Source organism: Schistocerca gregaria, chromosome 2 (assembly GCF_023897955.1).
Source record: "Schistocerca gregaria isolate iqSchGreg1 chromosome 2, iqSchGreg1.2, whole genome shotgun sequence".
Lineage (NCBI taxonomy): Eukaryota > Metazoa > Arthropoda > Insecta > Orthoptera > Acrididae > Schistocerca > Schistocerca gregaria.
The window spans coordinates 887,790,320-887,807,930 of record NC_064921.1 but is presented as its reverse complement, the minus strand read 5'-3'; the positions used below and the strand labels follow the sequence as shown (position 1 = coordinate 887,807,930).

The 17,611-nt window shown below is 39.8% G+C and overlaps 1 protein-coding gene across 1 annotated transcript in view; it reads left to right on the top strand.

Moving 5' to 3' along the window:
- Window positions 1-11,524, top strand: part of LOC126335319 (signal recognition particle subunit SRP68) — a 68,413-nt gene extending 56,889 nt beyond the window's left edge. Inside the window, exons 10-11 of the mRNA XM_049998476.1 lie at window positions 5,184-5,448; window positions 11,122-11,524. Coding sequence (XP_049854433.1) covers window positions 5,184-5,448; window positions 11,122-11,376 — 520 coding nt within the window. The 3' untranslated portion in view covers window positions 11,377-11,524. The remainder of the gene's footprint in view (window positions 1-5,183; window positions 5,449-11,121) is intronic.
- The last annotated feature ends 6,087 nt before the right edge of the window (window positions 11,525-17,611 follow it).

Sequence of the window (17,611 nt, the reverse complement as noted above, 5' to 3'; positions counted from 1 at the left end):
GTTCACAGGAGAGCTTCTGTAAAGTTCGGAAGGTAGGAGACGAGGTACTGGCAAAAGTGAAGCTGTGAGGACGGGTCGTGAGCCGTGCTTGGGTAGCTCAGTTGGTAGAGCACTTGCCTGCGAAAGGCAAAGGTCCCGAGTTCGAGTCTCAGTCCAGCACACAATTTTAATTTGCCAGGAAGTTTCTGCAAGTACGGTTCAGGAAAGCCCGACCAAAAGGCATTGTAAGTTTACTGAGCTGTCTAAATGTTGCCTCGTAAGTTGTCTTCATCCAAAGACCAATTGTTGATTGCTGGGAGCTTTAAGCAATTTTAAATAACTTTACACAATGCCACTGATGTAGATTTTCATTCACCCCCATCCCCGTTCGCTGACTAAAAGATGGTAGAGTAAATTTCATAGTTATAACACAACTAATCCGTAAACCATATAGACTTCAAGGAGTCTAACAAATTGTAACAAGTGATTGTATACAGAGTGTAAAAAATACATCATCCATACTCAGTAAATGTTCAATTAGAAATATACATAAGTGACTGTATACAGGGTGTAATAGAACAATGCTTTAAAAAATTTGGGAGAGTGTGGAAGATGAAGTTCAGAACTTTTTGATTAAGGAATCTATGTAGCCAGAAATGTGAAAAAGTTTCTACATCCACCACTGGGCTGTTGAAAATATGCATACCTGTACAAGAAGATACGAGGTGAGATTCTCAGTCAACATGTGGGTTGTGATTTGTGGAGATCATCTTATTGGATCACTTATTTTACCAGATCCTTTGAATGGTGCGTGGTATTTTAACTTTCTGGACAATGCCTTTCTTGAACTTCCAGAGGACATTCCCTTGCAACTGCATACTGGTTTGTGGTTTCAGAATAATGGGGCACCAATGCACTTTGATCTTCAGGCCGGGGCTTGTTTGACAGACAACTGCAGGTACAGTAACTGTAAGGGGATGCCCAACCTTACCTTCCGATGTTTTCCTGTGGAATTCTGTAATGTCCCTTTTGTACTCTGTACTATTAGGAACAGTATGTGTGATTACTGAGTGCATCCTTGCAGCATTTTATACCATCAGAGGGAAGCATGGAATCCTTCAGAGAATCTGACAAAAGATGCTTCATGATTGCACATTGTGCAACGAAGTTGGTGGTTGTCACATTGCTCAGTTACTCTAAAGTGGTGAAGCCATTGATTTGATTTACAGTACTTGAATGTACTCTATAGTTCTATTTTAAAAGTATCCCAGACTACAGAATTCTGATGTTTCATTTAGCCTAACAAGTGCATAGAAAGTGCAGAGTGCTGTAAAAAAAATTTTCACATTTCTGTCTTAGGATCCTTACATGAAAACACTCCAGATTTCGTCCTCTACAATGTCCCAAATTTTTAAAATGTCATTATGTTATACCCCGTACAATTCTGTCACAAAACATTACAAAATAACTACAGTTTTCTGGCAACTGAATGTATGATGTTCACATAGTGATTGGTTAACGTGAACTGTGACATTGTGCACAGTGTCTATTTAAGGACACTTGTAAGAACTTTGATACATTTTTTTTTTTAGAATAAACACTAATGACATAACCAGTAATAAAATAAAAGGCAGAAAAAAATACATACGCACTTTAGGGACAGAAGGTATTTTGACTGTGCACTTTTATTCTTGTGATTCAGCAAAGCCTCAGAGGATTTTCTGGAAACTCAAGTTTTCTAATGGAAATATTTCAGTAACTTCGTAAAAGCACACATTTTTAGAAACAGAAAAGTTATGGCTTACGTACCATGACATGAGATTATCAAAATGATTACATTTTAAGAGTCAAACATCCTAGAATTCTTATGATGACAGTAATACTGAATAAATACATTAATTATATTACACAAAAGAAAATGAAGGCTTTGAAATAAAGTGTGTCACTCCGAAAATGAACAGTTGTTAAGAGGTCTGAGTTCTCTAGTGCACGTGGCATCATGAATTGTAAATTTCAAATATTTCATACAGAAAATGTTTCTGCTCAAACTATTTCTACTCAGAACTGCCAAAAGCTCTTGAAATCAGGGAATATTGGGGAATTTCAAAGGTATCAGAGAAATATCAGGGAAATTTGAAAACAACACTGGAAAATCTCGTTTTTGTCTCAGAAAATAAAATGGTTTGTTTACTGAGATGTCATGCATTGTTGCTGGCTGGGCAAAGCACCTCTTCCCTACTCCCTCATTCTTACTTCTTCTCCAATTTCTACCACTCCCCTCAGCTTGCAGTCAGTGCTGCCACTACTTCTTGCTGCTAGTCTGGCAGCTGGCAATGAGGGACAGGGAGGCATGAGGAATGGTTTGTTTTGATCTGATTCTCAGAGACTGTTGACACAGCGGCTGGAGAAGCGGTCACGTGTGCACGAGTAGTATCTGAGCGATTGTGTGAATGTGTGTGTGCACTCTTATTTTCTGCCAAAGGCTATGCAGAAAATTTAGTTGTGAGAGTGTGTTTGTCTTTTCTATGTGCCTGCCTATGGCTCAGCGATAATCTTTGTGGTGAGTTGCTACCTATCCTCATTAGTATTGATTCTCAGAGTATATATGCAAGTTATCTGTTGCATGGATCGATCACTGTGGTCTCAATTCATCGACGTGGTGTCTGTGACACATGAATAGCTGGCCACTTGAGTGGACTTCCATAATGGGCCAAAACTGCAGGCCATTTCTATGGGCATCTCTAACAGGTTGGGCCTGTTGATCTGAAGCCCATTGTTCCCCAATAATGTGCAGGCCATGCCTGTCGGATATAGTCTCACCAACATGCATGCAGGCCAGATCTGTTTGTGGGGTGGCGTAATGCGGCAGATTTTCAGGGTTTACTCATGGGCTCAGGACTGCAGTGCTCTTCAGCTGGCCATAGGCCACTTGTGGTGGATCTCAAAAATTTTGACTGTCTCACTGCAAGTACATTGTACAATACAACAAAATGTGTATTTTTGTCATAAAATATGTTTTGTTTTACTGAAATAAAATAACATCAGTAGTCTTAATGAAACATACGTACCATTTGGCTTGTTTTCTCCATCTAAAAAAAGTTCATTACAAAAGATATTGATGTTAGTACTTAAGGTTTCCACTCAAATGTTTAGAAATACAGGAGTCACTACATTTTTTTTTTTTTTTTTTTTTTTTTTTTTTTTTTTTTTTTGTCAACTTATGTCTTCACTTACCCTTGACATGTAAAAATTTGTCAGGGAAAAATGCTAAAACTTATCTGGAGATCAGGGAAATATCAGGGAGTTTCACCTGGGGAAACTTGTGTCAGCACTGATACCTTTTGTTATCAGCAAACTGTAAACTATACCTGAATAATAAGGTTTCAGAATTTACTACTTGAAAAGAATTTAAAGACTTCATATGTACATGGTATATGTGTTGTATGGCTAAAGTGCACTTAATGAAGTCGGCAACTCTTTTGCTGCGTGCTGATGTCAATATGTGGACTTTGGTTTTAACCAATTGTGTAGTAGTACACAGTAGGCAGTGAGAATTGCTGATTCTAATGAATTATTTTGGTAGAATATATGAACTGATTACAGTTGTCTTCGATATGGAGAGCAGCAGCATAACTTTCAGTGATCTGGTTGTTATGTACTTTAAGGTTGCTTATTGATTTTCAGATTTCTTTGTTGCTGGGGAAAAAAATAGGTATAGCCCAAGCCCAAGGTTAGGTTAGAATGTGATAATTCGCTTGTTCATTGGTGAAGCCAACAAGCCTCAACACAAACATATGATTGCCATATTGGATTAATTGAGATATATGAGGGTCGTTTGATACTTGTGGTAAATTTCCATGAAAGAATGGAACATTTTCGTGGTGCCTTCATGGTTGGTAAGCTTTACTTTTCCAAGGATTGTATAAAGAATTTCAGTAATGTGCAGTCTACACAGTCCATTGTTGACAGTCATGCGCATTGGTCAATGTGTTGACTGTGATGGTACATGAAAAAAACAGTCTCTCTTGCTTTAATGAAACATTTTCATTTGAAGGGTTGAACTGCTGCCAAATTGAAAAAGAATTGGGTCAAGTTCACGTAAACTTTGCACCATCATTGAAGATCATTTACTTTTGGATTAATAGATTTAAACATGGTCAGACAAGCACCAAAAATGAAGTGCACTCATGTTGCCCAATTGAGGTCATAATAAAAGAAACCATTCACAAAATCCATAATATGGATAAGCAAGACTGCCAAATAAAAATTTGTGATATTGCTGAGACTGTAGGGCTCTCAGTGAAGTGAGTGCATAAATATCCTGTATGGAGAATTGGCTGTGAAGAAGCAGTGAGTGAGGTGGGTACTGTGATTGCTCAAAACAACAAAAAGCACATTTGGCACAACATTTCAATACAATGTCTCATGATGTTCAATTGCAGTCTGCAAGACTTTTTGTGCCGATTTGTGACTGTTGGTGAAACCTGGCTCTGTCATTACACACCAGAGTCAAAATGGCAGTCAGAACAATGGACAAAAGCTGGTGAAAGTGCACCAAAGAAGGAAAGCTCATTTTGCCAGCTGGTGTGTGGAGGCCACTGTTTCTTGGGATTCTCAAGGAATAATACTCATAGATGAATTTGTCATTACTATAACCTACTTGTATGTCTAATGTATGATTTTGCCAAATGTTGTAATGGTGTGGTTAAAATCTAACATAATAGAAGAAAATATCAGTTAACTTTATTTACAAACCATGGAATATTACAAAGGAGAACTCATTGGCTACCTATGTATGACTCATGATTTGTCATGTTGTCTTCTCATAAATCATCATGGAAACTGTTGTGAATAGCAACATGCAATGGAAAAGCTGCCCACATTGTAACTGCACTTGAACAGTATTGTGTATGGCAAAAATATGAGACAAGAAAAAATATTCATGTTAGGAGTGTTACTAAAGCAAATGGAGTTACTATTCTTTCCTACATTTCAGAATGAAGTTGTTACTGAAACTGCAAATATAGAATGCAGAAAATTGGTAAGCTTACAAATACACCATACACCATAAAAGACCCAGCCCCGTGTTTACTTGCTGTAAAAAGAACCTATATCCACTGCTCTATTAATTTTTGTGAAACATGTCTATTTAAAGATTTATTAACCTTTTGATGAGTGTAAATTCCATCATATGTTTGGTTTAGGTGCTTCTATATAGCCCAGAGCCTAGTGAGTTTGCGTCGTTGGCATGAAGCGATGGCACTTTACCAACGTTCTCGACAATATGCTGGTGAGGCTCTTGCTAGTAGTAATGCCATAGGAGGTGATCTCGCAGATGAATTACAGGCTCTTCTACATGATGTGGGTGGACAGGAGTTCTCTGCTCATGCCCACAGTGTTCTTGAAGGCGAGGCACAAGATGATGAAGGATCAACTGTGCATATCAAGCCAGCTACACGTTCTAAAAAGGTACAGTATTTATGTAACTTATTTTCTTTTTCTGTTGTACTAATTCCATAAGGATCTTTCTGAATATTACCACAAAATTCATACAAAAACCAAAGCAGATGCTTTTACACAAAATCAATCAACAGAAAACTGGGATGGAGTAACAATGAGCATATGAAAAGTATAGATTGTTACTCACCCCATTTGATGAGTGACCGCTTATCCTTCTCATATTATTCAAACACATGCTTTGTGTTTTGCTTGCAAAAATTAACATTGGTGTATCAGACTGAGGCCTGTAGATTTGCTGTCAGTACTTTCCAAATTATTTTGTATACTAGCACATTTCGACAGCAGATTTGCACAGTGTAGTGACCAGTACTGCATCATCTAATAGAATGTTGGGTGCGAATCAAGCCGAAGAACAATTGTATGTGGTTCAACTGGTTCATCCAGTATGCTAGACACCCCTCACAACAATCCTACACTGCCAACAGTTTTGTCTAGCTGGAATGTCATTTGACTAAGTTCTACTGGACATTGTTGAAGGTCAGTTTTACCACAACATTGTTTTACCCCAAAATTAGGCTTAACCCTCATTCAAATGCGCTACTGCCTCTACTCACTGCTAAAATCAAACCGCCCGTATACAAAGATCTACATCCACCAACATCAATGATCTCATATCATTGTCCCAGATCCATGTAAACTTAAGTGTGTCGGTTTCCATTGCCTTTGACCTACTAAGTCTCTACTGGCAACTGACATGGGCACCCATGTGTGCAATAATGTTATTTACTTCCAACAATACCGCTTACTGCACACTCCACCTCTGCATATGTATTTGTTGCATTTAATCTTAATAAAGAACATCTTTAAATGTACTTTTGGTTCTCTCTTGCATTTAACGGCTGCTTAATACCTCTCCATCCAATCCTGCGTCCATTACCAAAATTCTGCTGCTGATATGTTGCATTTCCTCTACTTCACTTTGGCTGGCAGCACTGCCTATGCAAATGCCCTTTCTGCCCACAACTGTAACACTTACCACTTGCAGAAAATACCCCACATCCACCTTGTGCCCTTGCTGACATACGAGTTTCTTTGCACTCCATTGCTAAACTAATACCAGAATACAGATCCTTTGGTGCACCTGTCTGCACCCTCCATGACATGTCTAATGGCAGTCACCTCAGAAAAGCATCGACTGCCCTTTGTTCAGCATCTTGCAATAAAACTGCGTTCGCTGCATCACTCTGTCCTAATTCGTACATGTGTTTATTACATTTCCTTATCCTACCTACAAAATTTTCTGCAGTTTCCCCATGCCTCTGTAACTGTTCCCTAAAATACCTTTTACTATTCTGCCTATACCTTTACAAAAGCCCTACACCCCACGTACATTTTTGATTCTCCCACTAATCACAGGTTTGCTGCCTACAACAATTGACAGTCCGTCCAACCACCCATCTCCACCGATTTTGAGACCCTCTAAGAAGAATCGTATAATCCACAGATGATATTCCAGAAAAGGGAACAGCCAACCCTGCAGCAGCTGGATCCATCTCATGCTGTGGTAGCTGAAGCACTGCTAACTGTTTTGTCTTCAACTGCCAACTGTCCATGTAGCTGCGTATTATTCGCTGTTAGCTGTGCCACCTTTTTCAGCAGTATCCATACTGCTGCTGGCTCCAGCAAACCTTTAGTCTCTGACTGCCATTGTGACACTCGTACTCCCCAGTATACCTGATAATACAACAACAAAATACAATTAGATAGGATTCCAGAAGATCACTAAAAAGTAGTCTTTATGTCATATCATGAACCATCTAGACTTACTACACTGCCTTGCAATATAACCATATCAGCGACATGTGTAACAGGTTAAGGGCACAGTCTGTGCATCGTGTAGTACGCCCAAGTAAGTTACACTGTATACACCTTGCAAGCACCAAATCCTGCTCCCTGCCATTACCTTTAAACACAGATGAGCATTTGGCTGCTGCGGCCTAAACAAGGTAACCTTAAAGTTAAAATGAAAGTCATGCCTCGCTTCCATGTCTATTACTACTCCAAAATGTAACCAAATAGTTCATCGCTCAGCGCAGCATGTTGACACTGTAGGTCGTTGTCCAGATGCCATGCTGCACGAAGGCAGTGACCGAATTCTGACACCCAACTGTAATGGCAGGGTGGAACAGCTACAAGCCAGGATTGTATGAGCAGCAGGTGGAGGCAAGGTGGGAGCCCAGGCGGCTCCAGAGGAAGACGGTGGCAGTTTCTTTTATTGATGCATCTGCGCTGCATGGTTCAGTAAGTTAGTGGCGGGCTGACTGCAGAATTATTGCTACCTGCACACCCTGCGTTGCTGACACAGTCCCATTATGTAAGCCATCTGCGTGGAAACTGCACCAGCAGTGTGTGAACGTGATGCTGCTGTAGGCCACTATGACTCCTTGTGGCATCTTAGGGGAGGGTGTCCACGACATTGAGACGCCTGTCCAGTAGTGGCAGATGGTGGCTGGTGTATATGGGAAGTGACCTGCTGTCCCCAGGGCAGGAATAGGCTGTGCTGCTGGAGATGACCTCATGTGGATAGCTGTGCCATGGCACTAAGCCCACGGAGAGACTTAGTGTGCAGTGCTGTTGCATTGTTGTGCCCTCAAACCAGTGACCTCTGCTGACGGGTCCGTGTGATGATCTTAGCCGGCTCAGCTCCGTTGTCCTGTTTGGGCTGTGAGACTCAAAATAATGCTACTACAAAAATGACCAGTACTTATAGTCAGCAGCAGTTATGTATTTAATACACTACTACTGCCACTTTCAGTGTTGAAATTTGTCTTGCCCCTTGCTGCACTAGTCAATGAAGAACCACCAAGTTTGCTGTTTTGGCTTGCTAACGTGTTTTGAAACATTGCACTGGCCTTGTTGAATTATTACAGTGACAACATTCCGTGCTCATCTGCCGTCAGTGCTGCTGCAATACACTGCTCGGGCTCATGCCAGTACCTAATAGAACGGGGATCGCTGCTGTCAGCTGCAGCAGGAATCAGCAGCAACAAACAAAAATGCGTACCAGACCGGGATTCGAACCTGGGATCTCCTGCTCACTAGGCAGGTGTGGTATCCACTGCACCATCCGGGACACAGCATTACCACAACTGAACGGTCTATCTCGATATGCCTCACAGCCAATCCACGTGCCCACTGAGCGCCACCTATCCTCTGTTCCTGTCCATTATATTCCTGTTTGTTACTCTGAGATTCCCACAGGAGGTCGAACATATTTGTGCATTCCCTCCTGTGGGAATCTCTAAGTAGCGAACGCAGATTGATGGCACTCCATGGGAATGTGGATAGGCCGCGAGGCATGCTGAGATAGTCCACGCAGTTGCAAAATGCTGTGTCCTGGATGGCACAGTGGTTACCGCACCTGCCTAGTAAGCAGGATATCCTAGGTTCAAATCCCAGTCTGGTACGCATTTTCACTTGTTGCTGCTGATTCTGCTTAATGCCCTGCTGCAGCTGACAGCAGTGTTCCCCCTTCAATTTACATGTAATGTTTTACAGCTGCGGATCTGCATGGTGTCATTCCTTCAGACATGTTGGAAAGAACAGACACCAAACATTCGTATAGTTCACACCAATATGTATGCCCATGTATGATTGTTAAACTAAATCTGCTTGCAATCACTTCATTGCATTGCTACTGAAATTTTTGTGTGTTTAAAGTAGTGGAAACATATTTCATAAGTGAAAAATGACTGGTATCATTCTGAATTGGAGATCCACATTACTCTTTAATCATTCTATCAAAAACATTCTGCTCACTGCACGAACAACTTTTATGCTATCTCGTAATTCAGTGACTTTGGTATAAATCCCCACAAACTAAAATTAGTTTACTGGGTCGTGAATGACATAGATGTCTCCTAAAAATGTCCCTGAGTTACTTTTATTCAAAATAAGCTTGTGTTTGTATTGATAAACTGAATCTCTTTGGGCAAGCACATTTTGCAGTTGTATTCTAGTTCACTGAACATTGACAGTGTTTGGCATTCATTGTAAATGATTATTGATTCAGTTGCTTCTTGACACATCATCATTGTGTTGTTACATACACTATCTGATCAAAAGGATTTGCACACTTGTTAGTGAACATTAATACGAGGTGTGTCCACCCTTCCCCTTGTGATAATTTGAACATTGCTGGGGTCATTTTCAGTGTTTTGAATGTCTGTGGAGGAATAGTAACCCATTCTTTCTCAATATCCAAAACCCGAGAAGGTAGTGCTGGGGTCTAGAGTGAAGTACATGTTTTGACTCATCCCAGAGGCGTTTCATTGGGTTCAGGTCAGAACTCTTAGAAGGCCAGTGCATTTCAGGAATGTTATCATCCACAAACCATTGCCTCACAGTTACTGGTTTATGACAGGATGCATCGTTATGCTGATACTACCAGTCATCATCTACGAGCTGTCCTTTTACTGTTTGGAGTACACATTGCTGTAAAATGTGTTCATATCCTTCCTCATTTAGTGTTTCCTTAAGCAAAGTAAGAGGGCCTCACCGTAACTGCAGAAAATGCCCCCTTACCATAACACCACCACCTCCTCTGTTCTTCACTGTCGGCGCTATACATAATTCTGCAGGTATTCATGAAACCCAAGCCCTTCCATCAGATTGCCACAGGTTATAGTGCGAATCATCACATCAAATCACTCATTTCCAGTCATTCGCTATCCAGTAGTGTCACTCTTTACCACTCCAGGCATTGTTTAGCATTGATTAAGGAAATATTTGGCTTATGAGGAGCTGCTTGACTGTCATTCTTTTTAACTCTGTCCGCACAGTCATTGTGTTAGCTGGACTGCTGGTTGCGTTTTGGATCTCAAAGAGTGATTACTTTCGCTGGTGTCATGTGATTTTTTACGAACATCACCTGTGGTTTATGGGTCCTGTCTGCCAATATGTGAGGTCTGCGTGGTCTTGGTTTAACTGTTGTTGTTCTTAGCTTTTCCACTCCACAGTCACATTACCAGCAGTCACTTTGGGCACATTTACAATGATTGAAATGTCCCTGATAGATTTACTCAGGTGACATTCAATAATGACTAGTCCATGATTGAAGTCACAGAGCTGTCCCAGCTGACCCATTCTGTTGCTATCTCTTCTCCATTGAAAACACAATATTTTTAGCTTCTTTTTATACTGGTTATTGAGTCATAGTGTGATCTTCTCACCCTTCATTACTCTGCATGCCACTTCCCTTCCCCGGCAGTGATATTTGTAGCTATGTACATTATTTTAAAAATTACTTCACATTTGGGGGGAAAAATTCAACACAATTTTCATACTAAGTGAAAGAATTTAAAAAAATCCAAAACATATTTTGAGGTAACTGACAGCAGCCAATAAGATCTAAAATGATTAGGATGAATATTGATGGGAAGCCAGTTTTCAGTGTACCGTACAGAGACAAGATTGTATTTAAGAGCCACTTTTAATGTAGGTAAGATGACCCTTTACTATGAAAAACCACTTGAAATAAGGAGGGACAATGTAAGTGGTAATACACCGTCAGCAGCTCTTTGTTGTTGCTTTCAAGAATAACTTTGAGCCATTTTTCATAATTTAATGTTATGTCATACTGGATAAGATCAGATTTAGTAATTATTATTCTCCTTCTTTCAGCCGCTTTATGAACGCCTGGGAGAATATCGTGAAGAACCATCTCTTACATCACGTAATCCAAATGTGTATAAGCTGCCACCTGAAATGCAACCCATACCATGTAAGCCTCTGTTTTTTGACTTGGCGCTATATTCTGCTGAGTTCCCATCACTGGATGACAAGATTGAAGCTGGCCAAGGAAGGAGAGCACCTTCTGCTGGTTTGACAGGTTTTGTGAAAGGCCTTTGGGGTTGGGGTGGATCTGGGAAGAAATAATGTCTCACAATTTTGTCAGCAGGACTCGGTCCTATTGTATTAAGCAAAATGTTGGAATGGAAAATATATGTGGAGGGAACTAAAAAATTGATTTTTACAACTCAGATTAATTGAAATAAATAAAGCATATACAGTGTTTAAAATAAAATGTTTTCATTTAGTGAAGAAACACATTCCCTTTTAGTGCCTGATGTATGTCATGAAATCAGCAGTCTGGCAGCATGCGACTGTATTGCGTAACTGGGACCACTGTCCACCAGGTATTTTATGTTCTGATGTATTACTAGCGGCTTTTAGTGTGCTGTATGTATGTGAAAATGCAGGTGAGTTTTTGTAAGAACAGAGTAACTGGTTGACTGTAACTACATATGTATTAGTACAGCCTGTACTGAAATAATATCAATATGAAATGGTTAAGAGGAGGTCTCATTAAGTGTTTAGGTGTCTCAGTCATGTATTTCCGTTTGAAAAGATATTTTCTTAAAGACCGGCAGATTATTAACTGTAGTAGTATCACTCTCCACCTTGACATGATATTCACATTATATGTGGAATTAGAATTTGTGAGTTGTTTATATTTTGTAATGGCTAGGGACCTGAAAAATTTGTATTTGTGATATATGCAAATACAGATACAAAGTCTACCTCAAAATGTGAAAGCATGAAATTACCTAATAGACCCTAAATGCTATTTCACAGTGAATTGGATCTAGATGAACTGTTTCCTCAGAGATAGTTTGAAAAAGCTTTACGTTCTGTATATAAGTATCAAAAATGTCTAGATGAACTGTTTCATCAGAGATAGTTTCAAATAGCTTTATTTTCTGTTATAAATATTGAAAATGTAAGCAGTTTCCGGTTACTGCTATTGCACAACATCTGGCAAAGCTCCATCTGGAAAGTGGATGTGCAACCATGATGTATGAAGTAGATCCGAATGGTAAGCTTTGCTACCTTCAGTGCAGAAGGATCTGAGTTCGTTTCCTGGTACCTGCCCATATTTTTTTCTGAGGTAGGGATGTCTGGAACAGGGTCCACTCAGCCCTTGTGAGGCCAGATGAGGGCCTGCTTAAATAAAGAGGCAATGGTAAACTATGTGATCAAAAGTATCCAGACACCTGGCTGAAAATGACTTAAAAGTTTGTGGTGCCCTCTATTGGTAATGCTGGAATTCAGTATGGTGCTGGCCCACCCTTAGCCTTGATGACAGCTTCCATTCTCGGAGGCATACATTCAGTCAGGTGCTAGAAGGTTTCTTGGGGAATGGCAGCCCATTCTTCACAGAGTGCTGCACTGAGGAGGGATATCGATGTTGGTCAGTGAGGCCTGGCACAAAGTCAGCATTCCAAAACATCCCAAAGGTGTTCTGTAGGATTCAGGTCAGAACACTGTGCAGGAGAGTCCATTAGAGGGATGTTATTGTCATGTAACCATTCCACCACAGGCAACACGTTATGAACAGGTGCTCAATTGTGTTGAAAGATGCAGTCACCATCCCCGAATTGCTCTTCAATAGTGGGAAGCAAGAAGGTGCTTAAAACATCAATGTAGGCCTGTACTGTGATACTGCTAAGCAAAACAACAAGGGGTGCAAGCTCCCTCCATGAAAAACATGACCACACCATAATACCACCGCCTTCAAATTTTACTGTTGGCGCAACACACGCTGGCAGATGACATGCACTGGGCATTTGCCATACCCACACCCTGCCATTGTATCACCACATTGCGTACCGTGATTTGTCACTCCGCATAACGTTTTTCCACTGTTCAGTTGTTCAATGTTTACGCTCATTACACCAAGCGAGGCGTCATTTGGCATTTGCCGGCATAATGTGTGGCTTATGAGCAGCCGCTCGACCATGAAATCCAAGTTTTCTCACCTCCCACCTAACTGTCATATTACATGCAGTGGATCCTGATGCAGTTTGAAATTTCTGTGTGATGGTCTGGATAGATGTCTGCCTATTACACATTACGACCCTCTTCAACTGTCGGCAGTCTCTCTCAGTCGACAGACAAAGTCGACCTGTACACTTTTGTGATGTTCATTCTCCCTTCACTTTTCCACTTCACTATCACATCAGAAACAATGGACCTAGGGTTGTTCAGGATTGTGGAAATATCACTTACAGATGTATGGCACAAGTGGCACCCAATCACCTGACCAAGTTCGAAGTCTGTGAGTTCCGCGGAGCGCCCCACATTATGCCCTCTCACGATGTCTAATGACTACTGAGGTCGCTGATATGGAGTACCTGACAGTAGGTGGCAGCATAATGCACCTAATATGAAAATCGTATGTTTTTGGGGGTGTCTGGATACTTTTGATCATATAGTGTATCATCAGGATTTATGTGACCCACGATCATTGATCAGTTTTCATACTGCCTTCTAGGTACAGTTGCCTAGCCAGAACAAACCCAAGGCCTAATCTGTGAATTGTTTACATTACATTTAATATGCAAAAGAATGTGCTTGTAAAATAAAAACTAAATGAACACTATAATGTACCAGGGTGCTCAGTGCTCTGGTGCTATGCCAATTGTTGGTTTGCTGATTTCAATCCACAGTTTTGTCAAACAAGCACATAGACCAGCAAAGTTGAAATATTTACCAACAGAGTTTGTTTAATTCAGCCTCAGTTTTGTAACAGTTGTCATGAAATAGTGGGAATAATTGCCAGTGTGAATGTAGACAAATGCAAAAAGAAACCAAGTTGCTGGTCCAGAAAATTGTTGAAATTGAGAGATAAATATATCCATATAAATCTAATGTCAGTTCATTAAAATACCTCAACATGGGAACATACACATTGTCCATGGAAGAATCAGAGGGCTTACTTTGTGTGTGTGTGTGTGTGTGTGTGTGTGTGTGTGTGTGTGTGTAGAACACTGATTTTCTTATCGCCTTCCTGCATAATATGTGACTGGAAAAGACAATATGACTCTACCATTCTGGTAGTTGCCAGTCCTCTGTTTTTATCTACATACCTTTTTGGTAGTAATTGTCACAGTTGTGAAAACTCAAGATACTTTGAGAAAAAATCTTTTCTCGCTAAACATGCGTGACACATCAGTACAAACAACGTCCGATATCATGTCAAGTGAGCCATCAGTCAAAATTTTTCTCAAAAGAACACCAAACCTATTATGATTGATGAACTAGTGAAGTTTAAAAAATTGTTTGATCATTTACAGAGGTTTAAGGTACACTCCATGTTATGCAACATAGCTCAGCAATGAGACCTAGCATCTTTTTACAGCAAAGAAACACACAGATTTGTCTACTAGATACAGTTCAAAAGTTGGTGTAACATGCCAGATTTTGGTGGCAGTTGTTTTAAACTGTGAATGGATTAAATGCCGGAAGAGATTGGGTCTGAACTACCTCATTTATGACACTGCATACCTCAGCAAGCAATTGTGTGGTAGCTGTTACTGAATGCGTTCAGTTGTGTGGTGCTGGTGCTTTTCTTTTTGTGTTTTGAAATGAGTGAATAGACTAATCCTGGTCCATCATGTAGTTTGATTATGACATTCATACCAGAAGGGACTGGCAATCCCTATGGCCATGTGTCAGTCTTTGTTTCACAGAACACTGGTCTGTGAGGAGGAGGCAGGACTTTTTCCTAGCACTGTTCCTTTCCTCTCTGGTGGTCATAATTCTTGTCTCTTTAAGCTCACAACTGACTGCCCATTTTTGCTATCCACACTCTGCATTGCAGTGACCTGAAAACAAAACCTGTCAACGTATTTCAACCACACCGAATGTCTTCCCCTAAAGTGCGAATAAAGCTATTTTTGGTCTACTTCTATGCTATGTACCTTGTTGATTCTATATATAGCATTAAGTGTGCGTCACATGGCTATGAAAGCTCATGGAGAGTCAAAAATATATTGTGCAGATTTTGTAATTATCAGTTTTGGTGAGAAAAGAAAAATAATGTCAAGAAACACCAACTCTGTTCATCGCCAGGAAAACGTTGTTGCTTCTCGACAGAAACAATCATTTTTTTAAAGCTTAAATAGTTCCAAAAGAAGAAAACAAGCAAAGGCCATTTGGGAGAGGAGAGATGACTGTTGAAATTTCTGCAAGAGCAAACACTCCACAAAAAAAGCTCCCCCAGTCAATACCATTTTTAACAGTAATTACAAAGCCCCAAGGCTGCATCTTCAGGCATGTAATAGCCTGTTAAATTTGGACATCTAATGATTTACCAATACAAAAAATTTAGACAGAAATATTACCAAAAAGAGATGCAAATTTTGCCAAAAATAGGTGCTACTAAAAGTGGCATAAATTTGTTCTTTTTCTAATGTCAGTCATCAGAGTGGTAATAAAATTATTCACTGTTAATTGTAAAAGTAGATATTTCATAGATTTTATTAATTTAGTTTCTTCTCCACCAGACAACGGAACATTTCTTTCTGTTCTCTGGGATTGTAGACTTCAATGAACTTTGAGTTAAATCTTATTCTCATCAGAAACAAATCTTTTTCATTATTTTATGTTCATTTAAATCTCTCAGTGAAAAAAAAATCCACTTTAGTTACAAAAATCTTCAAGATTGTTCATGCAGAGTACCTTATTGTGAATTTTTGAGTTTTTATCCTCTAGTGTTTTGAAGATATTGCAGTATATTTTAAGTACTCATAATGTTATGTATGAATACACGGATAATTCTGAGAAGATGTACATGCAAATGTGTATGAAACAACAGACCAACTGAAACAACAGAAATAACAGCAGCTTGCATGAAACCCTTGCATCCTATTTAATTGGAGCCTGCAAATGAAAGCTCAAGAGAACTCTGTGTCTGGAAAATCCACTGTATGACCATTACTAATTGTGTGTTTATTCATAGTCGATGTAAATGGAAACATACTTTAGGTATTAAAGGAAGTGCCCCTTCTGTTGTATCACCCTTATCCATTTTATAACCCCTCACCCTCATTGTGTACCACCGTCTGCCAATGCACCCAGCCATCCTTCCCCCCCCCCCCCCCCCCCCCCCCCCCTGTTCTTCTTCAGTTCTGCTTCTGCTCCCTGCCCCCCACCCCCCCACCCCTCACCGGCCACCTCCCAGTGCTACACCTGGAAGTCTTGTCAGGCCACCATCTAGTCTCTGCACATCCCACTACACAGGACAGATTTAGAAGCTGAGGATGAAATAGATATACTATGCCTGTCTGAGCATCACATTGTTACTGATATGGATAATGTAAATGTAAGTGGATATAAGCTCTCTGCACATGTAATGAGAGAAAATATGGAGAAAGGAGGTGTTGCCATATATGTCAAAAGTTATCATTGTGCATAAAGTATAGAAACAAAAAAAGTTTTGTGTAGAGTAACATATAGAAGCATGTGCCTGTGATCTTAAATTAAATAAAGGCACATTTATAATTGTAACTGTATATAGGTCCCCATCAGGAAATTTTCATTTATTTCTGAAAAATTTGGGTCCTTGTTGTGCTATCTGTCAGACAGGGGGAAGCAAATTATTATTTGTGGGGACTTCAATGTAGATTCTCTGAAAGAGGGTAATAGGAAAAATGACCTTGGAAGTGTTACTCGGTTCTTTCAATTTGACACCCGTTATTGATTTTCCTACTCGGGTGGTAAAGGATAGCAGCTCACTGATAGATAACTTCTTTATAGACCAAGATAAGTTTAACCAGAGAAATGCTCAGCCTGTTGAGAATGGTCTTTCTGATTATGGTGCACAGCTAGTTACAATATATGAAATAGCTCCATTGAGCAATACTAAACAGTCCTCCAAAGTAGTACATTCAGTCAACGATTTAACAATAGCAAATTTCAGGGAAAGCCTACAGCAGTTAGACTAGGATGAGGTGTACAGTGAACCTGATGTCAATTTAAAATATAATTTATTTCATGACATTTTTGTAAATGCATTTCCCAAGAAGATAGTTAAATATACTCGTAAGAAACCTTGTAACAAACCATGGCTTACTAAGGGTATAAACATATCTTCTAACCGGAAAAGGGAAATGTATCTGACAGCAAGAAAGAGTAGTGACCCAGAAACTATCAAACATTATAAAAACTACTGTGTTATATTAAGAAAAGTTATTAAAAAATCCAGAAGTATGTGTATCATGTCTGAAATCAGCAACTCTGATAATAAAATTAAAACAATTAGGAATATTATTAAAAGAGAAACAGGTCAACCAAGAGCACAGGAAGACAGTATTACCATCAAATAGAA